The 27516-nt window shown below is 51.2% G+C and overlaps 1 protein-coding gene across 1 annotated transcript; it reads right to left on the minus strand.

Moving 5' to 3' along the window:
* Positions 1-14719: 14719 nt before the first annotated feature.
* On the minus strand, positions 14720-16776 carry NXPH3 (neurexophilin 3). Its single transcript, XM_050911898.1, has 2 exons — positions 16720-16776; positions 14720-15474 (listed from the first exon to the last, which is right to left on the minus strand). Exons 1-2 carry the CDS (start codon positions 16774-16776, stop codon positions 14743-14745), a joined length of 789 nt encoding a protein of 262 aa, XP_050767855.1. The 3' UTR covers positions 14720-14742.
* Between the last annotated feature and the right edge of the window lie 10740 nt (positions 16777-27516).

Raw genomic sequence — 27516 nt, forward strand, 5'->3', positions numbered from 1 at the left:
CTCCCACTGACATCCTCCCCTCCCCAGATCTGAAATGTAATTCAAGTTAACTCACAATCTGTGGCATGTGTTGTTACTGCAGAGATGTCCATGCCAGTTGAACAGTTGGAGATTTGAATTCCACAAGGAGATGGCATATTTATCAAAACAATATTTCAGAGAGACGTTTTTACCAGGTCTTCTGAACCGCAGCACAGCTACCACAGGTCCGCATTCAGAATTTAGGTTGGACCCTGCGCTCGTGCTTTTAATTCCTTCTCTTCCCCCTCCTCGAGGGTGTTACAGAGAGACATTTCATCCCTGTGTGCAGTCTTTCATGCGCTTCCTTCTCCCTGTTATCTGCTTGCTCCTGCTTCCTCTGCTCGCTTTTGTGCTGACCTACGAGGGTTGCAGCCTTCATCTGGGTGTGGGGAGGCGAGATGGGAACGAGAAATACCTCAATGAATCCCCTGACCTCCTCTGGCAGCGGTAGGATGTACGTGTGCCCTACACCCAGAAGCAGTCAGCTCTCTCTGAGGATCCAAACACCAAATATTTTTTACTGGCCAAAAGATTTCTTTCTGGCTGCCCCTTGGGCTTTGTTATTACAGACTCAGATTCTATTGAGGTATTTTTCTTATTGTGTGAGTTTTTCCAGATGAAAGGAAACAGCTTGTCTGCTTATGAGCAGAACAAACAGCAGAGTGGGGAGAGCTGCTGTGCTTTGAAACTCGCTCTGGCTTTGTTCTGGTTCTCAAACTGCTGTTAGGGACACAATACCAGCTCTCTCCTTCCCCCCGCTCCTTCCTTGAAGGAGCCAAAGAATTTTTTTTTTTTTTTTTTTTTTTAAAAACTTCATTTCAGACTGTTTCTCAACTTCTGTGCAATTTATTTTGCAAAAGGCTTTGCTAAATTAATTATCTTGTTCAGTCAGCTTGGGCCATGCAGTTTTTCTTTCTCTCATGACTGCCATTTAACTTGTGTTGCAGAATTACTTAACTCATTTATTTCTAATGACTTTTTTTGGTTAATCTAATATGAAGACATCTAATTATAGAGGGTGTATTTTTTTTTTTTTCTGACCTGCTGCCCACTTGGATCTTTGGCTGCAATTCCAGACACATGCTGCAGCAAATTTTGCCTTGGCAATTCCAGTTTCTTGTGTGTGTTACGTTTAAAGTTAACTTTAAAACCGCTGGTGGTGGTGCTGATGGGTGCACAGCAAGAGGGGATGCAGCAGGCGAGAAGACAATGGGCAAAAGAAACTGGGAGACAGCAGGAGAAAAAAAAAATGCAGCCCATGAAATAGTTGGGGAAATAAATTGCAGTGACCTGGAAGGGTTTTGGAAAATATATATGATAAATAAAGCAGGAGCGGTTCAGCGTAGGAAGTGGCCTTTTAACCCAGTTGAATTTTGTTGGGCAGAGTGCAGGCAAGAAAAATCAGCTGAGTTTTGGGTTAAGTTTGGGTTTGGATTTTGCATCTTGCTCCTGCCTGATACATTAGACTTTGTCTCTAAGACTGAATTATTAAAATCACTTGAGGAAATGTGTTAATTGATGGGGTAAATTGGGAAGGGATGGAGAGAGGATTGCAATTATTCCATCAAATTATGAAAAATCGCAGGCAGGAGAGGTATAAAATGTAGGGCTCCTCTTTGAATAATTGAAAAGCATCAATGGCCAAACCACCACCCCCCAAAAAAAAGGTAGTTAATCGAGATGGTGGATGATAAACTGGATGGCAACTGGAACACTTCCCCAGAAGAGAAATGATGTCCTGTGTTATGCTGGAGTATTTTTCTCTAATCGGGATGCAGGAACGTTACTTTGAGCTCTGCCATCGGGAAACCGAGCAGGGATTGAAGAGAAAATCGTTGACTCTTGCCACTGGGGAGCAGTGTTGAGGATAAGAACTCTTGAGATGTTTGTACCGAGCTGCTAATGAAGCTTTCCGAGCCTTGAAATAGCCAGAGGTTGCGCATCTAGGAGTAATGGGATGAAAACAAACAAATTAAAACCATTTTCAAACTGTCGTTCCACTTTTTCTGGAAGGCTTCTGGCAGGCGCGGAGGTTATCCCTGAGCATTTTGAGTCATTTAAAACCTACTAGAAAAAGCACTTCGTCAGACAGGGATCTGGGTCCGATACGGAGGGACGTGGGTGTGCTGGTCCTCGATATTTAGTAGCGTGGTGTCCTGGAGAGTGACATCCATCCTTGCGTGGATGTCTGCAAACCAGCTCCTCGCTGCTGCGTCTAATGCTATAGCTGGAGTGCTTTTTATCTGCTTTTTTTAATCTTAGCGTGGTAATACGAAGCAGTGTAAGTGTTAACTCTTAAGATGGTTGCATCTCATAGCTGGGGTGGGTCCTTTTTTCCTCTTCACACCTACTTATTTCAATGTTACCGTAGGACTACAAGGTTTTGGTTGCTTTATTATTTTGCGTGAGGAGGAGTTTCCCACTGTTGATTCTGGTTGTTGCTGCATTGCAGTTTGTCCGCGCTTCCTTTCTTCCCCACTAACTTTTTTCACTCCTCTAGGCAGGTGGCGTTGGCAAAATTATTGCTTATTACTGAATTTTTGCCAAACAACAAAACACTCGACAAAAATAGCTGAACAGGATGTTGAGTTTTTAGTCTGTGGCCAGGACACAGCTCGCAGCCAGCTCCGGCGGTTGTTGGAGCCTCGTCAGGGGTTTCACCCCCGTTGCAAGGACAACTGGCCGGCGCTTTTTGTGGCCAGCGATGAGAGAGCTGGCAGAGTGGAATTCTTCTCTTTATATTGTCTGTGTTTGTGGATTTGGGGAGATTGGCTTCTATCCTCTGTGCTGTACAGCAAGGAGACAGCACACTCGGGCAAGATAATTGTGCCTCGCCGGTGTGCTTATTGAAATAACGGTGTTCTGTAATGGTGTGTTCACCCAACAGCAGCCTCAAAGTTGGCCTGTCTTAGGATAGAGTAGGATAGAAATAGAATAGAATAGAATATTTTCAGTTGGAAGGGACCTACAACGATCGCCTAGTCCAGCTGCCTATATCTCTGTGCAGCTGAGATACGAGTATTTTGTTGCACGCTTGCTTCTACGTATGTGGGCTGCCAGGAAATCGGTTCACGTGCTGTACGTGCCCTTCGCAATGGCTCTGCTGAGGGGCAGGCAGTAACTCCGTCGCTTGCAGTCACCGCTTGCGACTGTAAAACATTTAGACATAAATGAGCAGGAGATACTCTGATGGGTTGTAATAATTTCTCTCTCTAGAGGATGTGAAATTAAAATGCCTTTTCTTTATTCTCCTCTGCCCAGTGTGATGTCACTCCTAACTCAGATTCTCCCGAATTAAAAAAAAAAAAAAAAAAAAAGAAATAATCAAAAATAAACCACCTTGCAGATTTGATTTCTAATGTGATGTGCCAGATGGTAAAACCTGAATTAGGTAGCAGACATTACTTAGCTGGGGCCTGTAAACAAAACTGAACTACGAAATACTGTTTAATGAGCTATATTTATTTCTAGGTGCTGAAGCCTCAAAAGGCAAGGGAAAAAGAGAGGCATTTCACATGCAGTAAATGTTTAAATAAGCCTTTCCTTCCTTTCAGCACCACAGCAATAACTCCATCCCATTCCAGGGCTGCTGGGACTTCTGAAACGCGTAATTCTGTGAGGTTATAATTATTGTGGGTGCTTTAGCATGGCGTGGAGCTGGGCTGTAGGACGTAAGTGGTGTTTTTGTTACATTGATGAGTGGTTTGCTTTTTAAATCTTGTCTATATATTCTTTGACAGCGCGGTTCTCCAAAATTAAATCGAACAAATGCCTTTTACCTGATGCCCATGAACCGACGCTGCTCTTCTTCAGCGCTCCTCTGCCAGCTGTGATGATACAGAGTGATTTATAGGTACGGGTAGATATTTGCGGTGTCAGTTCAGCAGCGGCTGACGGGCAGCATCGTGGAGATGAAACGCTGTGGATTTAAGAGCCGCAGATGTTTTGACTGGTGGCTCCATTTGTGTTTCCCCTTCTGCCCCCAGCGCTGGCACCTTGTGCTGCTCAGCACCGTGCTCTTTGCCTGCAGCACGTGGAGAGGAACTTCTTGGGGTTTTGATGTAAGCAGACTTTTCCTGTTGGTGAACAGTCACTAGATATTTAAAATATGTGTTATTACCTTCCCCCTAATATTTGAAACCTCTGGCTATGGATTGGTGCTATACAAAAAGCATGTGGGTGTATGCTTCTGTAAAACGGCGATGTAAGGAGGAGAGAATAGGCTTTGGAAACGGTGGGAGGAGAGCTTGGTGCATCAGAAAATAGGTAGGCTGTGTTTAAGTGTAGATAATGCGTACAATAATACTTTATTTTTCAGAGCTCTGTAGTTGTTTTAAAAAAACAACAACAAACCAGCCCAAAACTTCAAACCTTTGCTATCTTTTGGCTCTCAGTATCTTACCAGAAATGCTTTTCTTTAATAGACAGAGGTCTATTAAAGACAGGGGTCTCTGAGCACGATTGGCTTTGACACTCACAGGTCCCGCCATTGGCAGTCTCAGCAGAAAGCCGTGCCTAGACTGGGTCTTCGTGTTTATTCCCCGTTTGTTAGGATGGGAGATTTGGGGACACTTGCATTGCCACTCCCTCTGCTCATGCTGTTCTTGGCAATGGATGCGTGGCTAGAGAGCTGCCAAGAAAAAATTGGGCCAGTACCTTGTTTTCAAAGGTTTATTGGATGTTGCAAGCATGCTGTAATGTCACATCTTGTGGTCAGAGAGTTTTAAGCAATTCTAAACGCTGCTTCCACCTGTTTTCCAAGCTTCATTCCCAAAATAGAAATAAAAAAATCATGAGAATGCCAAGCCCACCCTTTTGCTCATAAAAATGTACATGGGAAGTTGAGTCTTCTGAGACCTGCTTATGCTCTTTTGGTGCTTTGGGGATGAAATAGCCCTCTTCCAACCAGATGAAGAGGGATGTTTTTCCAAAATGCAGTTCCATCCCTCGACACAAACAACCCTGTGTAATAGAAGCAGACCTCAAAATGAGGAGTTTTCACAAAATAGTAGCCGTGGGGAGATTTCTTCCATCAGCACCTATTAACCACGAGTTTGTCCTTGTTGTCTCAGATGAGCCGTGGAGGGAGAGTCCTTATAATGGACCCCAACTATGATTTATTTATGTAGGGCTTTTCTCAGAGAATATTTCTAAAAGGGATCAGAAGAAATAATCTGGCACGTCCTTGTGTCCCAAGACAAGATTACTTTTAAATTGGGTTCAGACCTCTTTACTGGCGTTAACTGGCAGGTTGTGATCAGTAGAGCAAAAATGCATGGATCTTCTTCAGGTTGCTTGCTGTAGCTTGAGATGTCGGGAGGACGGGGGTTAACATACAAGCGTCCTGTTTTCCAACTGATTTACTTGTGTGTGTCGCCACTTCAGAGCTTGCTTCTGTTATTTTCAATACATAAGGGAAGATACATAAGGATCATGCAAAATTTCCAAAACTGGAGATCAAATTCAGCCCTTTTTAGGGGTGAGGAAGAGGAGTGGTAGAAAGAAACCACTGAACAACATTTACTGCTTATCATTGATAAGTATATGATAGGATTGATAGCTGCTCAGAAAACCTTTCACTTGTGTCCATTTTTTTGAGAGTCCTACTATAATAGGTAATTAAAGTATACTAATTGAATTAAGATCCCATCTGTCTGAGTTCAGCAAGCCAACAAGTCCCTTAATTAAGATATCATGTTTGCTATAACAGAGGCTGCAAACACAGAGCTGGCCACCAATGGTATAAGCAAATATCTGTCTTCCCATGACAAAGTGCCAGAGCATCCAGCAGGCTGAGGAGATCAAAATAAAATCTGCCAGGTAAGCAGCACTTGCTCGTGGGATGACAAGAAATGCAAGAATAGTTACGCTTCCTCTGATAGCTGAGAAAAAAGCCAATTTGAGCTGGGTGCAAACATTTTTAAGCACTCGGAGGTAGACGGCAGCGATAGTAACTAAAAGACTCTGTGTTGGGTATCTCGGCATCTGATCACCGTCTCGGTGGGACGATGTCTAATATTGGAGGCAAGAAGAGGGAACACAGTAGTTAAAATCAGTGTCTTCAGGCTGCAATTTCAAAAGGTTTATAAAGCACCAGCATAGGCTCTTGGGCTGCTCCGCCGTGCGCTGTCTTCACTTCTTTATTTAACTATCAGTCCCACATGTGTGTATGGAGTCCGTTGAGGAATCTCCTTTTAGATGCCGTATCTTCACTGGTTTTGTTGTTGGGATTGTAGTTTTCTGAACAAGACATAAAATTTAAGAGCCCCTGTGCCTGAAACTAAGGATTTCCTTCTGGTTTGGGCTGCTGTGCCCGTAGCACTGGTCTCTGAACAGGACCCTTCCCAGGAGATGGTTTCAGCCAAGGAACTGCTCAAATTCTCATTTAGTTTATAATTGTCTTTCTACATTTCCTCCAGTAGCTTCAGCCTAACGAAACCGTGTTAGGATGCTTTAAAATTCTGGAGGCAAAATGTGCACGTGAATGTAGGTGCCTCTCTGCAGCTGGGGGACGAGTCCGTGTGAGCAGGGCGTGGAAGCAGGTACCCAGCGTGTGTAGTTTGGATTGAGACGTGACACGGAGGCGGGGAGAGGAGGTAGGTGACTGCGAAGGGTGACGGCGGTGACAGAGCCAGCTGCATCCCGCCCCTGGCGACTTGCTCCTGGGCGTTTGTCCTTTTCCCTTGATGTATTTTGGAGCAAGAAAACTGTTTTTTTTGCTGCTCGTAAAGGAATTTTCCTTGATGGAGGTTTTGGGAGGTAGCGTAGGAGGTAGTGCGTGCCCCTGTTGAGTGTGTGGGGAGCTTTCAGGAGGAGCGTACGCCGTCGGGGATCGCCCCGTGGGCTTCCCAGTGCACCGGGAGGGACCAGGGCAGGCGTGAGGCCGTCGGTCTTCCAGAAGGATTGGCAGAAGTGGGGGGAGCAGGAGAGCCGCCGGTCCAGAATGAAGTCCTACAGACGTGTGCTGAAGATGCAGACGTGCGTCCTTGATGGTGCGATGCTTTGAGTCGACTGCAGAAGATAATTTTTTTTTCCCCTTATAGGAAAATTTCCCAATGAGGAGGCTAGTTGAAAGCGGACGCTTCTTGATGCAGTTTGAAAGCGGAGAGACATCTGCCACAGATCAGAAAAGCCTGGCAGGTGGAAAACACACCAGCCCTCCCTTCTCCCTGCCTTTATCCTGTACGTGGCACATCGCTATTCCCCGTGCGTCACAGCCACCGCGCTGACACGGGCTCTGCGCCGCTCGACGAAGAGCAGCAGCACCAGAAACCAGAGCTCTGCTGTCCCAGAGCGTGGCGGTGGGCGACACACCGACCTCCCCTCCCTCGACCCCAGCCGGTTTGTACCTTCCCCCTAAAACACTGCACAAAGCTACAGGAGCCGGGAAGATTCTGCAGCTCAAGAGCACATGAGTAAAAACTGAATTATTTAGCATATTTTTTAGTGCAAGCAGGTGTGGGGTTTGAAGCAGTTTGAGTTGGGAATTCTCTGCAGAGGAGTTAGGGTCTGGTGGGATTTGAAAGAGCTGGACAAGTTTTCCATTCCTGTCCTCCTCTTGCTGCCTCTTGACAGCCTTTCCTTTTTTTTTTTTTTTTTTTTAGGTCTGAATTCTTGTTCTCTTTCTTGCGTTTTCCATCCCCCGTAACTTCCCCCTCTCCCTTTATTTCGCCGCTTCACCTGCTGAAGCGCCTGTGGATGCTGCTGTAATGATCTAGTGAGCACCGGCAGCGTGCTTGACGCCGCGTACCAGCGCGCGAGGCGATGTGGCCCCCTGTTCCCGGGGGACCCGGCAATCTCCTGCAGACACTGACGGTGCGGTTCAGACCGTCGCGAGCAACCAGATGCTAGTTCAGCTGGAAACTGAGCCGCCGAGGCTCGCCGAAAGGCTTGGCAGGAGGCGAGGGCTGGCTTTGGAGGTGGTTTTGTTAGGGGCTGAGGGGAGGGGGTGTTGCTTTGTGCCTGTGTGGGTTTTGGTGTGTTTATTCAGTTTTTTTTTTTTATTTTATTGTTTTTAGAAGGCAGGGGGGTGGCTTGCAAAGGTGTGTGAGCACTGAAGCAGCGTGCCCTTCGTCCTGAAGGGAGAGGACAGGGACGGACACACAGAGGTGGCTCAGGCAGCTCCGCTGTGAACCGCGTCAGAGTGGTTTTGGACCAATGTTCCCCTAAAATCTCTTCCTCCCCCCCCCATCCATTTTGCTCAGGCGTTTGGGACCATCTGTGTGCGAGCATCACACAGACGCCGTTCTCCTCCGTGATCTGCTCAACTCCATCTCGCCCAGATTTTTCCTGCAGCCTTTGGTGCTGGTTAATCCCCGACTCGGTTCCTAGGGAGGGCTCCCGTGTGCCCAAGCTCAGGGCTGTGACACCAGCTGGCCCCGCTCTGCCTGTCCCCAGGGGCACGGGGAAGGGCTCTTTGGGCAACAAATGCTAATTCAACACTGCTCCTGTGCACGCACGGAGCCGAGAGCTGTGATTGCAGCCACCCTCTCACCCCAGTGCTCTTGGATAATTTTGTGCAACCCAAGTATCTCTGAATTATCCTTATGGTACTTAAATGGGTATATTTCTATTTTTAAAAAAATCACTACTCTTGTACTCAGCTCTTCTTGTCTCTTTGTTTGCAATCTAACAAGACATGAGGGGAAACCCTCACCACAATCCGGATGGTAACAGATGTGCTCCAGCATGGCAAACAGCAAACCGCACCGTGAGCGGTGACCTTAGTGGACTGGAGGGGAAGGGGTTACTGCATCACAGCTCCCTCCTACTCTTTGGGCACAAGCCTTTAGGAAACAAGACATTTGGGTAACAGATGGGTGCTCTGGTAGGTCTGGAAACCTCTCAGGCAAAAGTAAATCCTTCCTTCCCACCAGGAGGTTCAGGCCTTATTCTGCAGAACAGCATGTACAAGCTGAGCTCCCCTAAGGGAGCAGATTGCCCTATTCCTCCGGCGCTTGGCTGGATGCCGTCCTGCCACCAGCGTGCCGAACAGCAAAGCAGTCCTGTTGCTTAACCCTCCAGCCTCGTCCCTCCAACCGAAGTGGTGTTTGATGTTCTCAGGTAGGTGAGGGTTTGAGGAGGGCGGGGAGGCCAAGGGGTGCTTTTCTCACCCACCCGGTCCCCACAGGGCAGGAAAAAGCCGCTGATGGGCGAGCAGTTGTTGTCGTGATGTGACGTTACACGTTGCAGCTTCTTTCTGGGAGAGCAGTGCGCTCTGCCATTAATTGGAGGGAAAACAATCAGAGACCTGCTGCTTTTGGAGTTTGTTGAAAGCACAGGAAGATGGGGAAATGTTGGTGTTTATGAAACGGCAGCTGGTGCTAAGCTCTGGCAGGGGAGCAGGAGGAGGAGGAGGGAAGCAGTTGTATTTGGGTTCTGGGTCTAATTGGCAAAACTGTAATAATTCTTAGATCAAATACATGATGCATTCAGCCCACTTGCATTTTTAGTCTACTGCGTGTAATAACAAGTCATAACACTGGGGATTTCATGAATAATCATTTCTGCTTGCCTCCCCTTTCAGTGGAGGATTTCCAGAGTGCTTGATGATCGTGCAGTCTCACTCCATCCCCAGAAGGCAAATGAATATTATCTTTATAAAGAGAGATAAGACAGACTAGACAAAGGCCTGGAATAACTTGGTTAAGTTTATCAGAAAAGCCAATAGCCTGATCGGGATTTATGCCCAGGAACTAAGATTCTCGAACCGCTTGGAGAACGAGATGTCTGTCCTTAGCACAGCTTGCGTTGGCACCGCGAAACGTGGTCTGCGAAGAGGAGAAACTCTTCCCTTAGCAAAGGAAAGAGCAGAGCAAAGGTGAAGAGAATTCAAGAGGACTTGAAAGGCGCATCGGCTCCCCGGGGAAGGTGGGGGGCCGTGGGCTGGAGCGGGACCCCGGGCACCCGCGCTGCCCCGGCTCTGCCGCTTGACCTGTCCTGAGATCTCAGGCAAGCGCCGTCACTCTGTGTTCGGCGTGATGCTGGCCTGGCGCTAGCTGTAACAACAAAATCGGATCCAAGTTGCTTTTATGCACCCAGAAGAGCAGGAGAACCAGCAACATTAATGCATCCAGGAGCTACCTATGGCTATTGAAATGGGGGATTACGAGCATAAAGGCTTGGCTGACTCACTAGACCTCATTAAAGTCTAATAATCTCTGTAAAGATGCAGCATTGCACATACGCAGCAGCCCTAGCCCATCTGAGCTAAAGCTCAGCGAAGGCTCTATTAGCCATTTGATAGTTTGGGCATGAAACCATAAAATGTGTTTATTTGCATTGTAAAAGCACTTAGGTCAGGACTCCCTCCACGAGGCTCAACCTCGGCAGTTTGGTTTAGGAACAAAAGGGCCGGGCTTGTCCTGGCAAGGGATGTTACGGGAGCTGCGATGTCGCCGGCGACCCGAGGAGCTGTGCTGGAGACTCGGGGGATGCAAAAAACAGGAGCAACAAAAATATAAATGCTTTGAGCTTCCCATGCCCTCCAAGCGACGTGTTATACACTCACCCAGCTGCAGGAACTTCAGTAGCGCCAGCCTGAAAGCCCCACAAAAGAAAACCTGAGATGGACCGTAAAGCGAGCTAGATGTAGAAATCATGAAATCTAACACAAATTGAGGTTTATATTTGTGTTTTGACATCTAAGCCTCTAGAAATCCCATTTTCTTGGGTTTGTCTGTGATTAAACCAATTGTTTGTTTTTCTGGAAGCTGAAGTTCTTGAGTAACGCAGTGGCTGTGATAGCCACCGCTCCGGGAACTCCTCCAAATATGCCCAATTCTGGGGAAAACCTCAAAGGTTGGCACGTCCACAGTGTTGATGCCTTTAAAGAAGTTCTCACGTCAAGGAGGGCTTTTGTGACAATAATCTTTTGTTGCTCATTAGTTTGTCCTGAGGCTTTTCATGAACAAACTTCCTTCTCGTTCGAGATCTTGGCGTCTGGCTGGAACCTGCTAAAAATGTTTATGTTTGGAAAAAACCTGACTGACCCCGAGTTGAGGAAAATTGATGCCTTGAAGCTGTCGTAGCGGTGAGAAGGAACCGGTTGTGCCATCCTTGCATTACATCCTACGTTCCTGTGAGATTTGTCCTTTCCGAAATCCTGGAGTAATGCACTAGCACATTTTGGAGGTGATAGCTGGCCATGAGAGTCTCGTTTGAATCGGAGGGCACTGCTGGGTTTTTTTGGATATGGTAAATAGGAAACGGTAGAAAGACAAAAGTCTGATTGACTGGAAGATTACCAAGGGAGAAGAGGTCCCAATAACCTACAGAGAGATGGATTTGGGTTTATTTGAGGTTGATTAGTCCTAATTATTTTTATGATATAGGGCCAAATTAGTAAAGGAGCACTTGGACTGCACGGAGTTGAGAAAATGATCTTAATGGGAGAATTACTCAAACGTTAAACAGCATTTTAAGGAATCATAGAATCATTTAGGTTGGAAAAGACCTTTAAGATCATCAAGTCCAACCGTAAGCCTACCACTGCCAAGCCCACCACTAAACCAGACGTCTCATCACTTCGGTCCTTAAAACCGGAGGAGGCAGAAGCGATGGGAGCCACCGACTCAGGCTGGAGAGTGGTGTTGGGACTGGGGAGATGTTGGGGTGGTTGTATTCCTGCAGCAAGTCCATCGGCCCTGATTTTTTCCTGACTCATCCAATCCCAGAGCTGGGGAGGCCGGATGGACTGGTCCCCAGCAGCTCTGATGAGTGCAATTAATGGCCGGGGGCTGCTGATCGCCTTTGGTGGGAGCGAGGAGCAGGCTGTTCTGGGAAGCCAGTTTCTAAATGTGCAGAAGCACAGGTTAGCTCGGCTGGGAGAGTCATGAAATTTAAATTAGGAGGATTTTGTGGGGAAGAGGAAAAAGTATTAACAAACTAAAGAGAGCTAATTACTGGAGATGGAGAACATTCACTGTGTAGTTGTAGATGACAGCAGTAAGTAGTTCCCATCAGGGCTTTTCCTGCTTTGGAGACAAAGAGATCGGCTGTCCACTGAGTGGATGATAAGATGATAAGGGGCTGCATTTTAGAAATGGAGATGGGCTCTAATTGCAAAAATGCCTGTGAATACTTCTGTGGCACTTTGCTGAACCCTGGTGTCACGGAGGATTTTTGAAGTCTGCTTTCCACAGTCATTACACACTGCTTCATTTGTAATGAAGTTTGCAACTCATGGAACTTCATTTGGATAAATTTTACCTCCCCCCACCCCCAAATCTATTTTATGTCCGTCTACTAATGGGGAAAGAAATTAAACCTTGGTTCCTTGTGTAAGATTGCAGCAGAGGCAGTTGCAGGGATTTAACTCCTCCGCTCGAGAAGCAGAAACAATTCCGCGGCCAACCTCCACTGTGCAGCACAGCTTGAGCAACACCCCACAAAGCAAATAATCATAAGCTGTAAGCGAATGCATTCAAGTACACCTTGACTTAGCCTCTAACGAGGGAAATTTTACCAAATGAGTTGGTGCAAAGGCTCTACCTTGCATCTCCTTGTAGCGGGGGGGGTGTGTGTGTGTGTGTTTAAAGACAGGCGGATTTAGGGTGTGGGGATTTTTTTTCTCGTGTATTGTTTGCCCTCCAGCTCAGCGAAATCCTTCTTTTCTGAGCACGGGTTGTGACTCTGCTAGCAGGAATCCTCTTCTCCCAAGCCCGAATAATGGCCCGTCCTGGTCTCCTAGTAACTGCGGCTGCCACATCACTTTTGACAATGGTGCATCCTTTGTAGCCTGGTTCTCTGCTCCCGCTGTCTGCTCTGTTTCTTCAAATGGCAATTGTCTGAAATTTCTCCAAATGAGCAACTTCTGTGTGTGGTGGTTTTGTTTGTTTTGTCTGTGCTGGCAGAAAGGGGTTTAACGTGTCCTTTTGTGTTCCTGCCTTAAAGCAAGCGTGAACCCTCGGGGAACATACTTTTGTCAGATAGCTTGTGGTAGAGGTTTTTTCCCCCCCCCCAATACCAAATATTGCTCCTGTTATTTTCTGAAACCCCGCTCTCTAAGCATTTTAAACTTTCTGTTCTCGGAGTAAAAGTCTTCTCATTGATTATTACACTAAAAGGCTTTCTTTGCTCAATGTATTTTGGAACCGGCCGCTGTCTAGATGTAAAAGTGTATATAATGAAACTTTGCCAGGAGCCAGCAAACCTCTCTCCAAGCTGTAGAGAAGGAATTTGACTTGTGAAGGCTGAAGCATAAAACCTGCTCTGGTGGTAATACCTGCCTTGGAACTCTGCTGGGGTGTAAGGGGATTTTTGGAGCTGGCCTGGTGCCCTGAATATGAGGAGTTTTGGGGGGGAAAGGAACGGCTGGGGGGGAAGCTGCTTTTTTTGGTCTTTTCTGTAGGAGGGAATGTATCTACATAAGTGGGAGCCTGAAGTTTGGATGTATGGGGAAGGGGAGGAGGTTGGGAATACCCATCAGTGGTGCAGAATGACCCATGCACGAGCAATAGCAACCAAGCGTCCGGGTGAAAGTCCAAGTCCCGGCAGACCCCAAAGCTGGACCCAACGCCCGGTTACTGGAAGGGGTGAGTTCAGATGCATCTGAACGGAGCTGAATTTGGGCACGGGTCGTGGCGATGCTCTGTGCCTCGTGCACAACCCCACCAGTTTATTTTCCTTCTCCCCCGACAAGACTGAGATTGCTCTCAGTAAAAACACTTGACCTGCCTCGGTGCCACTGTGAAAACTTTATTCTCTCTCTCAAGGACAGCGTTGTTGTGTTTGGGCTTTTTTTTTTTTTTTTTTTTCCTCCTTCAAAGTAAATTAAATGCTACAGTCAGAGCTCCACTTCACACACACGTACGCACACGGGCGCGCACTTTTGCACCGAGGAACGGCAGCGCTTGGAGCTGAATGTGGCTGGGCGAGGGTGGGAGCGGGTGCTGGGGAGCCGGCAGTGATACGAAGCACGGATGAGATGAAGGGGAAACGCATGAATCACAGCGTGTCAGGGGAAACACATGAATCATATATTGTGTCAGCAGATTTGACAGATTCCACCAGAATTTCTCTGCCTGCGGATCCACAGTTTCAAGTCCCCGAAACCCCGCCGTGCCGTGGTGCCCAGTGTGAGCTGTGGTGGGGTGGCACCCGGGGAAGGTCCCTCCCTGCCCGCCCCGGGCTCCCTGTTGCCATCCTGGCTGCCCTTTGCACCCCGACGTGGGAAAACTCAGCTCCAGCTCCTGCCGCTGCAGAACTCAGACGCGGGGAAGATGATGTGGCTGCCCATGGACGTCTTACAGCCATGGAGGGCATCAGGTGCCTTTCTCCCCCCCGCCACATGAGGTCTTCCCCTGGCTCCAGGCTGTGTAAGCCTGCTTCTGGAGCCCTCTTTGCCTGGTCACCAACCTTTTAGGACCATGTGGCCTAGATCCAGGCAAATCCATTATTGCACTGAGAAACACAAGTCCTGATTGTGGCTTTTATGTCCTATTTTCTGTATTCTAAATTCAGACCCTGCCTTCACGTACCAGTCTCTAAAGACCACAGATCCAGGCCAGGTTTAGCGATGCCGGTACCCCATAGCCTAAAATTCCTCCTCTTGATATTGGAGCTTTTGGGGAAAATAGAAAATCCTCCTCTTCCTTCCTTGCTTCTGGTTTCTAGGGACCGCTGCGCTCCCGCCCCCACTTACAAAACCGTCCCCGTCCCTCCCCCCGCCCCCCCCAGCACCCCCTCATCACCGGGGCATCCTGCGATGGGCAGAGCGCATCATCCCGAGGGGTAGTAGGGTACGTCACTGTGATAGTTGTAGTCGGGACACACTTTCTGCACCAGCCTGTAGTCTATGCTGTAGAAGGTGATGTAGATGCAGATGACTTTGAAAGGCTTCGAGCAGACCCAGGAGACGTGACTTTGGGTGTGCTCGTGGTAGCAGGTCTTAGATGGGTCGTAAGTGCAGAGCGTGGTCTTCTTGGCACGATCCACTTTCTCGTACTCCACGCGGCAGTTGAAGATTTTGGATTCTTTGGCCTCGATGAAGATCTGTTGCTCCAGGTCAAACTCCACTGCCTTGGTTGGGGGGACGAGGCTGACGGAGATGTTCCCTTGCCCAGTAGAGTTGTGTCTGAAGAAGACGTTGACTGTGCCGTTGCCGTGATCAACCACCTTTCCGGTGATCAAGAGGTTCAACTTCACCGTCTTGATATTGGAATAGAAATCTCCCCAGCCAAAAATTTTTTTAAGCTTGCCTGAGGCTGGCCCCAAATCCCTCTGTCCTCTGGGGTGTGGAGCATGGTCCTGCTCGGACAGGTTGTCCAGGATATCCCATAGCTCCTGCGAACTGCTCACCAGCTCCAGGAGAGTCATGTTCTGCAGTAAGGTTGGAGTTAACAGGGACTTTGGAGAGAGCAGCCCTCTCGTCTTCTGCACTTGAGCTCTCTCCTGGGTCTTGGGTTCACGTTGCTCTGCACCTTTCCCTGGTTCTTCTTGGCCACAGATCACCTGAACATAGCGATGGTGGAGAGTGAGAGATGGGTGATGGGTGCCTGCCCCCCTTGCCCAGTCTTGTTCTCCAGGGTCACCCCACTTCTCCAGACATGACCCAGCCACCCTCTTTCCCATCTTTGCTTTCCTTATTTCCCTTTTCTCTCGCCTTTCCTCTCTACTTCTCTCTGTAGTCCGTATTTCCCTTCTGGTAGCAATTTCCCCCAGCTCTCATTCTCCTCTCACGGGTGCTCAGGGAATGGGTGAAAGGAGCCGGGATGGGTGCTTTTGCTCATTGATAGGGCAGCCTGGCAGTGGCACCTCTCTCAGGGCAGACCACTTGCACCCAGGGGATCTCTGCAGATGCCGGGAAGAGGGTGCTAGGGGGGAGGATGCACACCTGCGGCGAGGGTGCCCACCTCGTGGCCTTTGTACCGGTCTTGCTGCTGACAGCATGTCCCATGGACCCCTCTTCTGACCTCCATGGTCTGGGGAGACATGGAGCTGGGAGCAGTGGGGCCGCAGGAGGGACAGCAAAGTGCAGAGGTGAGTTCTCGCCCCGGGGAGATGCCCTTCGCCTCTAACAGCCGTGCACGGGCTCCTCAGCAAACTCTCCTCCTGCTGGCACGGGGGCTCTGCCTGCCACCAGCCGTGGACCCCAAAATAAGCACAGACAGGGGCTGGGGAGCTGCTGGGGTGGGGGCTGCCTTGCTGCCAGGCTGTGGGCGCCCAGCAGGCACCCAGCGGGCTGGGAGGGTGCCCAGGCAGGAGGCGGATGCTGCAGCCCCATAGCCCTCGGTGCTGGGCTGCCGAGCAAACGCCCGCCGTGATCCCTGGGGTGCGAAGGGCTTACCTGGCAGAGAAGGCAACAGGGAAGCCGAGGTCGAGGTCGGCCTGCCGGGCTGTGCCGGAGCTCTGCCCCAGCCCAGGGGCCAGGGGTGCGGGTGAGCTGCCCCCAGGAGCTCTACCAGGACTGCTGTGCTGGGGAGGGGGGGGGCTGCAGATTTTTAGGGTGATCAGGAGGTACCTTTATCACCATCCCTGCCTACGAGCCCACCCTGCCCGCTGCCCACCCGCTACCTGCTGCAAAATAACAGAAGTTTTGGGATGCTTGCTTTTCCAGGGGCTGGGGTGGGGTGGGGGAGGTGGAGCTGGGGGGGGGGGAAATAAATTGATTTGGGAAATGTTCCTGGCTGTCAACCCCCCCTGTCCCTTTGGCAGTACGAGCCCCCCAGCACCCCCTTCCCCATCCCCAGCGCTCACCAGCAGAGAGATGCTCCCCTGGATGAGGAAGACGATGCAGCTCCGAGGGAGATGCATTTTCCAGCCGGTGCCGCCCGCCTTCGCCGTATCTCAAATTGAGAGAGGGTTTGGGTGGGTTTTGGTTTTTCGGGTTGTTTTTTTGGTTTTTTTTTTTTTTGCTTTCCCTCCCTTCTTTTTAAGCGAGGGACGTCAGCGAGGGGAAGGGGGTGTCCCCCCCTTTATAAGCCGGTTCCTAGGGCCCCCCCCCGGCCCATGGTGGCTCCGGCAGCTCCCACCGCGCTGTGCCGGACCGGGCGGCGGGAGGCGGCTTCACCTGCTGCCGCCGCCGCTCCTGCCCTCTGCCTGCTCCTCTGCCTGCTCCTCTGCCTCCTCCTCTGCCTGCTCCTCGCTGCCTTGTTGGAGACTCAATGAAACTCCGCTCCATCCCCTCCTCGCTCCCTCCCCTGCCAGGTGCTGGGAGCAGAGCGGCACCTCCGAGCGTAACCCTTTGCTGCCTGCAACCCAGGCAAACCAAGCCGGGGCTGGGGGTCCCCAAGGGTTGATGGGGGGTCCCCAAGGGTTGATGGGGGGTCCGGGGGGCTCAACGGGCTCTGGTAGGGTGTGTGGGTGCGCTGGAAGGCTGGGGAGCTGTCGTGCAAAAGAGTCCCCATAACTCCCCAGAGAGGAGTATCCCAGGCTGGTGGTGGAGAACTGGCGCAAAGGGAGTGAACTGGGGTGGGGGGGACAACTGAGGGGACCCACTGGGGTCACTGGCTCTGCCCTTAGAAACTGCTTTATCTCGCACCAGGGGAACTGGCAGGACTGTGGCATTACCCTCTGCCCCGGGGCTCAGCTCTTCCCCATCTTGTTCCCTCCAGTCCAGCCATCAGGAAAAGGCAAAAGGCTGCTTCTCCTACCAGTGCCCCCCCGGGAGGCTGCAGGACCCGGCTGCGGGTCTGGGGAAGGGAGGCACTGCACGGGGCAGGGCGGCTGTGCCCTTCGGGAGGTGATGGACAAGGCAAGAGGAGACTTTTTGGGCCTGGCTTTATTGAGGAGGTTTAATATTTGTTCCTCTCATACTGGCTGCTGCAGCGATGCTTCCTCCCCCATCGCCTGGCTCTGTGGCTGTGCAGTCTTCTTTCCCTCTCGCCCTTAAAATCATTAAAAACAGAGAGAATTGTAATATTTCCAGGGTCTTTTGATTTTGGGGTCTGTGTGTGGCCCCTTCTACCTGCTCAAAATGGATGCAGAGCATTTCCCTCCTCCCTGGAGCATCCGGCATCTCCTTTGTAAGAGGCGCAGGCCAGGTATGAAGTTTATTTTGAATTTATTTGTGATTCTGTGTTTATGAACATGCGTGTGTAAGTCTGGGCAATAACGTTCTGCCCTTCCCTCTGCATGGCAGGGACGGGAGGTGGCAAACCGTAGCTGTGCCAGGGCACTGCTGCTCTTCAGCTTGAGAAATCATAAAAGGAACAAGGAAACGTAGATCCTGTTCTCCCAAGCCAGGCGGTTTGATTTCTGTATTTTCCCAGAAGTAAAGGGATGGCAGGCAGCATTGTGCTTAAAAAGGAAGCAGAAGCCACTGGTTTGCTGTTACAGAGAGAGATTTGCTCGTTGTGGGGTTCGTCCCACTGAAGGCAGCAGTTGTCCTTTTCCCATCTTTCAGCAGGAGAAGTTGCAGTACCAAGAAGTAACTTGCCAGGGACAGGACTAGAATTAAACCCGGTATTTTCTCACCCCCTAGGAGACGATTCCTCTTCTTTACATCACTTTACCTTCCTCTCTGTATCCTTTTCGCATTCCCCCTTTTCCTGAGCTGCTTTGGAAAGCCAGATCTTGCAGCGATGCTAAAGATGAGCAAACTACGGGGGAAAGAGCATGTTGTGAGATGCAGGATGCTCCTGCCGACTGCCCTGCTAGCACTCCCATCTGCACAGCAAACTGGTCCAGCTTTTGACTGCGATTGCAGTGCTGGGATCTGGACAGGGAGGTTTCTCTTGCAGGTTTGGGGAGAGGAGGAAGGTGGGTGACAAATCTGCACGGTGGCTGCTGCCCGCTGCCTGCATCTAAGGTGCCTGCCTGCAGCGCTGCCTGTTGCCTCCTGGGTTTCTTGGAAATCTGAATCAGATTGGAAATACCATCTCGGACAGATGCCATGGGAGCTACCTGGGGGTTGAATCACTTTTTGTTCGCTATTGAGCAACTTGCTTGGTGTTGATGGCACTTGCTCCCCTGGAGCGGTGGCATTTTGGAAGACAAGAAACCTCCTTAACGCCAACGGAGGGCGAGGAGCCCGGCGAGCCCGGTTTCCCCGGCCGACCTGTGCCGAAGGGAGCAAAGGAGTGACAAATCCCTCAAAAAAAGCTTCCTGGTAGCCAGGGCTATTAAGCTCCAGAATATTCATCCAAGAGCAGTGCTGGAAGGACCCTGGGGGCTCCTAAAACCAGAAGGAACATGGCGTTGGAGGATATACGGCGGCACTAATGCTGTCCTGGCCCCAGTGGCGTGCTGGATACCTTTAATAGGCTGCACGTCTCTAACTACTCTGATTTCGACAAAAGATCTTCATAAAACTTCCAAATGCCTATGCCATCACCCGCTTTTCAATCCCTCCAAGCACTGTATCTCCTGCACAGCCTTCCTGGAGCCGTCTGTGCCGTGTGGGCTCGGGTCCATGCCACCCCCCCACCCTGCTGGATGCATCCCACCTATTCCCACGCTAGTTCTGGGTGGTGAAATACTTCTGGAGAGCAGCTCTGCGGCTCTGATTTGGCTCCTTGCGACTCAGCGAGGCTGAGCTGAGGTCAGCGTGGCTCAGGACGAGGAGGAAGAACAAGGGATAAAAATGATTTAATGCGACTTTCTGGGTTTCCTGGTGTTTGGAGGGAGCTGGGGACTGGAGTGGCATAAAGAAGGACTGATTTAGGAGCTGCTCTAGCTCGTCTTGTGCTGTGATGGCTCCCTCGGAGCTACTTAAATAGCCCGTGCGTGGTGAGCATGGGGCTGGCGCTTCCACCTTCCTGGGGTGGTGGTGGGGATGTCTCCCCCAGTCCAGCCCGGGGACGTGTCCCAGCCCACGTGGCCCATCCGAGGGGTCTGTTCAGTAAAAATGGGCTCCTGCATCTCCCGTGCAGAAACAGGACCTCGGCGGTGGAAATAAAACCATCCAGGCAAGTCCTGGGCCAGCATTTAGGGACAGGTTTCCTTTTAAACACCAGTGAATATAATCCTGGTGCTGTAAAATTGGATGGGATTGGGGTGGGAGGAGGTAATGGAAAGGCTGGGTGCTGTTTTCCACACATCTAAAGAAAACTCTTGTCCCTGCTGCTTTTTCCCCAGGAAGGTCCCAGGCCGGGATGGTGGTGGGATTGGAAGGGGCGTCCCAGCCTCTCGCTGGGCGGCTGTTGAGGACGGGATGAGTTGGTGCCGAAGATTTGGCTCTGGCTTTGCTCAGCTCGCTGCTCTGAAGCCGCAGCTCCAGCCGGTGGGTGCCAAAGTGGGGTTTGCAAGTTTGTTCTGCTGGGTTTTACCAATAAAGGAAGGTCTGGTGACCAAAACTGCTCGTTGTCCTGCATGGGCTTCTCCCAGCGGGTGAGATGCGCTCCTGGGGTGCGACTACAGGGGGGTGACGGCGCTCTTCCAGCTGTATTTCTTTGTGCAGAACCTGGCACGAAGGTCCGGCCGCCCCAGCTGGGGCTCCGGGGGCTGCTGCAAAAATATACTCTCAGATTGTGCAAATTTCCAAATTCAAACGTTACCCACGTTTTTCTAGTGCTTTGGGAAACCTCTTTTTTCCCAGGTCCAGGGGATCCGGCTCTCTGGGAGGGATGTTCTTGCCCTTGTGGTGAGCAGGGGCTGGTTTTGGGGGGAAGGATGATGCAGCCCCTTGCCCCTCGCCCCACGCCGATGCACATCCCGCCTGGGGGAAGCGACCCGGGCCATAGGGGAGCAGCTGAGATTCTTTTTTTTTTAGGTGTCATTTACCTGAAAGCTGAATTGAAGGAAGCCTTGGCGGTGCTGCCAGGCCCTTTCTCCCCTGTGCTGCTCAGCCCAGCTCCGCGTTTCCTTTCCTGGGTTTCTATTGCCCTCTAGTGGGACCCTGCGCTGGGAAGATGGGCTCAGCTTGGGGGTGCTGGGGGGGGCTCAGCTCTGCCGAGAAATCACAGGATACTGAGCACCAGGAAGAAGTGAAACGGGGAGGGGAGAGGCTCTGGCAAGCATCTGCCGTTTATCTATGAACGGATCTTATTTTTGGAAGCAATTTTTTCCATGAGGCGCTATCAACCTCAGTAGAATTAAGGCTAGAAGGAGATGAGAAAGACAAAAAAGGCCGGAAAGGGGGAATATATTTTTAAGCAGAAAGGTTGCAGTGACCTGAGGTGCAGGTGTGTGACGGTGGGGGAGAGGCTGGCTGTTGGCGGCATCGCTGGCAGGAACAGCAAGGAAGAGGGTTTTGCAGTTATCTGTGGCAGGGTGCTGCTGGGCATCTTCCTCCAGTAACATGCCACAAACCGCCACGTACACAGAGGCAGCTTAGCTCCACGGGAGACACGTGCTGTGGGGTCCCGGTGGCTTTCGCAGGATGCCAGGCAGGTGTATCGAAGGTTCGTCACCAAAGGGAAAGGGCTCGGTTCTCTCGTGCCGTGGAGGAGGAGAGATGCGGCACGACGGAGCTGCCCAGTGGGTCCGATGCCCCCGTAAACCCCCGGTGCTGCTCCAGCAAAGCTGCCTGTAAAGCAGCGCTGTCAAGATTGTGAGTGCCAAAGACCAAAAAAAAACCCCACCCTGCGAGTGAAGATGCTCTGGGAGAGACAGCAAAGATCGGGAGGTCAGGGAGACTGGCTTATGCAGAGACTTGAAAGAAGCAAGGGAGCACAGCGAGAGTGGGAACCCAAGCCTTCAAACTCCTGACAGCTGTAAGAGGAGGAAGAGAATTAATTCAGATGTTGATTAAGAGGGATATACAGCCTGAGATGCTGTGTATCCCTTGATGCAGCCCTTTCCCCTTCCAGTTACTCCGTGAAAGAGGCTGCCATCCTTATTTTTCTTTTGCAGCCCAACACTCCAAGGTTATTTGGCCACAGCGGTGAGATTTCAGCTCAGCTCCACTGAGCCACGGTTCAGTGCTCTGTCTCCTGCCTCCTCTCCAGGAGCTGCTGGATGTGCTCTGCCTTCCTCGCCTGGGCTGATGGGCAGGGATGTGCTCCCAATGCACAGGGAGCAGGTGGATGCTGTTGGCACCCAGGATTATCTGAAACGTGGTTAATTCATACTTTCCTCTCACAGAGCCTTTCATTAGCAGGTATCAAAAGATTTCTCCAGGCTGGTAAATGTAGTTATTGCAGATTGATTTGAGTTTAGGGGCCCAGGAGCAAAGCTGGGAGGAGAAGGCGGGTTCCTGGGTGCCAGTCAGCTGCATCTCGCTGCATCTCTGCTGCATCCTCTGCTGCATACGCAGGACAAGCAGGTTTCCCCCCCCAAGTATCACTGTATGTGCGCATGCATCTTCTGGTGTTCACGTACATAATGCAGCTTCTTTTTTTTTTTAACAAATGTGTATGAAAGGGATGTTCGTGCTCTGGGCTCCAGCGCTGTCCTGGGGAAAGTTCTCCTAAAACCCTCATCCAAATTCAGCTGCCGGATGGGAGGTTTGGAGCCGATGGCCCCGTCTCTGGCTGCGCTCAGCCCTTCTCCGGATCCAGCTGAACCCTCCCAGCCAGGTAGGATCCGTCTTGCTGGGGCTTGTAAACTGGGTACCTCCAAAGAGCAGTTTGGTTTTGCCTTTGGAACGCATTGGGCTACTTTGTTGGATACTAAAATATAAAATAATGTTGCTCCTGGGAAAATTATCTCTAAATCCTGCTTCTTGCACTGCCCCAGCTCTCCGCCCTGTTCCCAGCCGTGCACACAGGTCTTTCCCCTCCCTTTTCCAGTAATGAAGAATAATCATTTCCAAAATGTGACACACCTCATCGCAGCGCGTTCGCCAAGTGCCGAGACCTCTTGGCTAAGGCTGCGGGAGCCTGTTTGGATTTTTAAGTGGGAAAACAAACTAAAAGGTTCCTCCCCATTTCCTTTTTCTCTTGTGGAGACCTGCGGGCAACGGGGTTTTCCTAAAGAGCTGAGGGAGAGGGTTTGGCAAGGTATTGCCTAAAAATAGAGCAAACCTGAGGGTTTAGGTGAAGCTGGAGCTCAGTATCTCACAAGGCGGATGCGATTGGGGATGTACCGCTGCATCTGGGGGTGATGTGATGTGGGGTACGCGCCGGTGGGGAGCAGGAGGATGGGCTGGGGAAGGACTTGGGGGGTAAATCCTGCCTTTGCAAGAGGGCAGGCGGGAGGCAGAGGAGGCTGCGAGCCGAGCGAGCCCTTCTGCTGTGCGACTGCAGAGGGTAGCAGGGAGCCGCTCTGGGCATCGCCTGGTTTCTGGGTGCAGCCACTGCTGCCGGGGCTGCGAGGGCAGCGAACCCCAAAACCTGCTGGCCTGGGAGCAGCGGATGCTGCCCAAAACCACCTTTCACATCACGGTGTTATTTATGGCCCAGATCGTGCGTGAAAACTGAATAACTGAGGAAACTTTTAAAACACCATTCTGCAAGCAAAACTCTTGTTTATCCTGGGAAAGCTGGGGACCCGGCAAGGACGAGCGTGTCCTGTTTTGCTGTGCTACAGGGGGTTTTGATGAGTTTTTGTCTCCATGTCCTTTGGGTTTCTCTGTGTTGGCTGATTTGGTTTTCTCAGGCCAAATGGGAGAGCAAAGAAATTTCTTTGCTTCTGCTCTGGGGGGTTTGGAAAGAGGGTCCCCGTTGGTCCGGGGTGCTGGGAGAGGGGCGTTACGGCTGGCTGCCCCGAGGGTGCTCGGCTCCAGCTTGAGGGGCCCAGTGGGTCCCCCCTCAGCCGGGGACGGGTAGCTCTGATTTCCCTTTCCACCCTCCGAGGCTGAATATCATTTCTTAAAAATAACCAGAGAGGCAACTGGAGTCTCTCTGGGAAAAGAAAAATCCCGGGAAAACAAAGCCGTGCCAAAAGGAATGTTTGCAAAGAGATGAGGTTTGGAGCCATGAGCAGCCCTTCCCTGCGTTTCGGGTGTAGAGCGCAGGATTTTTCTCAAAGCAAGGTCTTGATTTTACCTGCAAACCCTCCCATAGGACAGCAGGGCATGTGCAGGCGGCCGATACAACCCCAGCGCCTTGAAACCACAAACCTCAAGGAAAAAAAAGTCATTTATCCTGCCCGTTCAGGCAATGGGCGTTCTGGATGAATCGCTGGTGGAGGTGATGGTTCGCATCTCACGCAGCATCTCCTTCCTTCGGAGCAGGACGGAGATTAACAGCTCATTTCTGCTGGGCTCAGCAAACAGCAATGCCGCCGGGTTTCCAGGGCAGATGTGAAATGATAAATTGGAGATGAAAAGGGTTCATGTCCCAGTAACATTTTACCAGGTCATGTCCCGTATTTACATCACGGTCCTATCGTTGTGAAGAGGCAATATAAACATGATACAATTTATTGGCACAAAAACTGCATGGCTTGCAGCCGTCAGGGTTTCTTGCCCGGCTCTCGGAGCAGGACAGCACCGAATGAAATTAAAATGATCAGTAAAAATGCTGCGATGCCTCTGGCTGGGACTGAGTTTTTTGCATGCCTTTGAAAGGATAGGAAAAAACCAGATCTTCGCATGCGAAATGCCCTTCGTGCTATTGTAGTCTGGACAGAGAAGAGGCTGAAATCTTTACAGTTTGCTGCTCGAGCTGCAAGGAGAGGAAAAACCTCTTAGCAGCAAATCTCAGAGGCTCAAAGCTCTGCTTTGGCCCCAAAAGAGCGACTGTCTGCAGCTCTGCTGTGTTAGGATGGGCTGCTTTTCCCCTGCCTCGCACGTCGGCTGATATTTAAGTCGTAGCTGCTGGAGTCAAGGGATTTATGCCGGGATCTCACCTTGTGTTTTAAATGCGCTGTGAACACCTGATGTTTGTAGAGAGAGGTTTGGGAAGATGACCGGTGTGTATGTAACAGTAGAGGAAGGAGATGCCGCCGCCAGGCCCTTTGAATTAACACAGTTTTGCTAGAAAAATCTTAATTTCTCAGGCACATTTTGGAGGAAGATAGTTGAACTTCTCAGATGCCTCTTCCCAAGCGCGTGCAGGCAGGGATTCTCATTCCTCTTGCCTCCGAAACACACTTTCCCCCCAGCTCATCTCTAGATAAGAGCTGCTTTAGACAAACCTTCCGCCCTTGGCCCCGTCCCCCTCTGCCCCTTCCCCTGCTCGTGCCTGTGTCGGGCGTTCATGCCTCCGTGCTTCCCGGGGCTGGCTGCGGAGGGGAGCTAAGCCCTGTCTGGGAGCCGTGTAATAATACTAATGATTAATATTTCTTGATGCTAGAGTGGGCTGGACAAGTGGTGGGGTTTTTTCCCCTGGAAAATTTTGCCTTATTGTCATTAAAAAAAGGGATCAGGAAGCAGGGAGGGTGCGTTGGGATGAGAACTGATGAAAAGGGGGGGAAAAGGGTAATTTTTTTTTGTTTGTTTCTGAAAAATTAGGAAAAGGGGAAAACTGGTGGATTTTTTTCCCCTTTTTTTTTTTTCCCTTTTTTTGGTCCCCCTGGAAATATTTAAGCTGCTCTCTCTGAGCAGTACAACAGGCAACTGGGGCTCCGGCACTGACCCCGTTTTCCATGCCACCCCATCATCATTTCTCCCAGAGCTTCTCACCTGCAGGCTGAGCCATAAACCCCCCCGGACTTTTCCAGCCTCATCTCAAAACACTCTTCCCCTGCTTGCTGAGACTCTCCATGCTTTCGGGAAGGACAAGCCTGCCGGGCTGGGGCAGGACGGGGACCCCCGGATGCCGCAGGGCTCCCAGCCTGCCCGCTGGCTCCAGGGCTGCGGCTTCACTTCATGTCAGAGCAGGAGAAAAATCAAGGCGAGGGGCCCTTTTGCTAATGTTTTACATCTGCCCGAGCACTCCGAGGTTTCTTGGGAGAGGTAATTTCTTTTAGGAGACTGGCAGAAGCAGCTCCGCTAAAGGGCTCTCATGCCCTAAACCTGATCTGATTAGTTTTTTCAGCTGCATTGGTTGATGTAAGAAGAAATACCTGCCTCTGAATCCGACCTTGCCCATCGCTGCCGTGGGGGGATATCCCACCGGGGCTATACACTCTGCCAGCATCAGTGGGGTGCATGGCACTGCACGTAGTGGGACCACCCTCGCCGCTCCCTCCCGGGGCTCCCTGCTGCTGTTCAGCATCAGTCGTGCTCTGCCCGAGCGTTCGGCGAGACTTCGAATGACTTTGCTAACCTGATTACGTGGAAATATGTTTTGGGATGCATGGTAGTGGCTGACAGTCTTGGCGGGCAGCTGGGCACTCTCACAGGCTTGGCTAATGATCCCCCCTACCCCAAAATTTCCTCGTAATAATTAAAAATGTATTTTTTTAGCAGCCTGTGCAGAGGGGAGGGTGGCAAAGGGCCAGCAGGCGAGGCGGAGGGCAGGTATTCAGCGGTGCATTTCCAGCGCTCGCACTCCATCAGCAGCCTGGGTCGGGTCCAAGCTGGGGGCGGCCGGTGCTGGCCGAGCGCAGCCCTCCCGTCCCGGCGGGTTCGGGAGCAGAGCTGCTTTCCGTCCCCGGGATCGGATTGCCCATAGAAAGATGCCTGGGCCAGGTGTCTTGGGCTTGTTTTGGGGTGGAGGTGTGGGGATTTGGCCATTGGACTGAAGAGCCTGTGGGCTGGGGAGACGCGCAGGAGGAGGGGGGCAAATGGGGCAGGTGCTCAGTGCTTTAAAAAAAGAGGGTGAGCACGCACTGCATTGCACGTGTGTTTTTAAGCGACATCTCTGTGTGCTGTGGGGCCGGAGCAGCATCAGCCCCGGTCCTGCCCTCGCCTCTGCGTTTGGGGGCTCCCCGTGGGGCGACGTCTGTCTGAGACCCTGAGCTTTCCGGGGGGCTTTGCCTTCTTAGCCCCTTCTTTCCATCGCGGCACTGATCGTCGTGCCTCATCCATCTTAGCGGTGATAGAAAGGCTGACCTGAGCTTTTCCAGCCCTTTTTCCCCTTTGCCATCGCTGAGCCTTCAGCTGTGACCTGGTGTCGGGGGGGGTTCTAATTACAGGGGGGCTCAGCCCAGAGCACGAAGCGCTTTCAGTTCAAACATAGGGTCCTGCAGACTCATCCTCATGAGGGATGCAGGCTGCGAGCAGCCAGATGGGTTTGCGTGTTCAACCCGGCCCCACGTGCTGAGACGGAGCCCAGGGTTGCGCTTGGCTTCTTCCCCAAAATAAAACATCATCTGGAACCCCAAGTGAAAATCCTGCAGCGATTGCATGTGCCCCCTCTGCCCGCCAGCTCTGCTCACCCCTTGACCCTCCAGCTGCCTTATCCCCACTGAAAAGCAACAAATCCAGCCAAAAAGCTGCAAATCTCCCCCTTGACACCTGCACTTCCAGCTCAGCCTTGTCCCCGAGGAGGGGACGGGGCCGCGCAGGCAGCAGGTCTCGGCTCCCGGCGGGAGCACGGAGCTGGACGGGGCCGTGATTGATGAGTGGCTTCCCTGCCCTCCGGGGCTGCGGCCTCGCAGCTTTGCTTGTTCAAGGGCTTTGGGGGAATTTCTGCCTTTCTTTAGGCTCTGCTTTTCAGTTCACTGCGTTTTAAGCCTTCCTGCTCTGCTTGAGAAGGCTGGAGGGTCAGCGGAGGGAAAAGCGGCTTTTAATGAGAAAAGAGGCTGCAACACTGTTCTCAGCATTACTTTTTCGGTGTGATATCGCCCACTTTACCCCCAAACCAACCCGTTTGCTCTCTCCAAACCCCCTTCCCGCAGCCA

Source organism: Gymnogyps californianus, chromosome 28 (genome assembly GCF_018139145.2).
Source record: "Gymnogyps californianus isolate 813 chromosome 28, ASM1813914v2, whole genome shotgun sequence".
Lineage (NCBI taxonomy): Eukaryota > Metazoa > Chordata > Aves > Accipitriformes > Cathartidae > Gymnogyps > Gymnogyps californianus.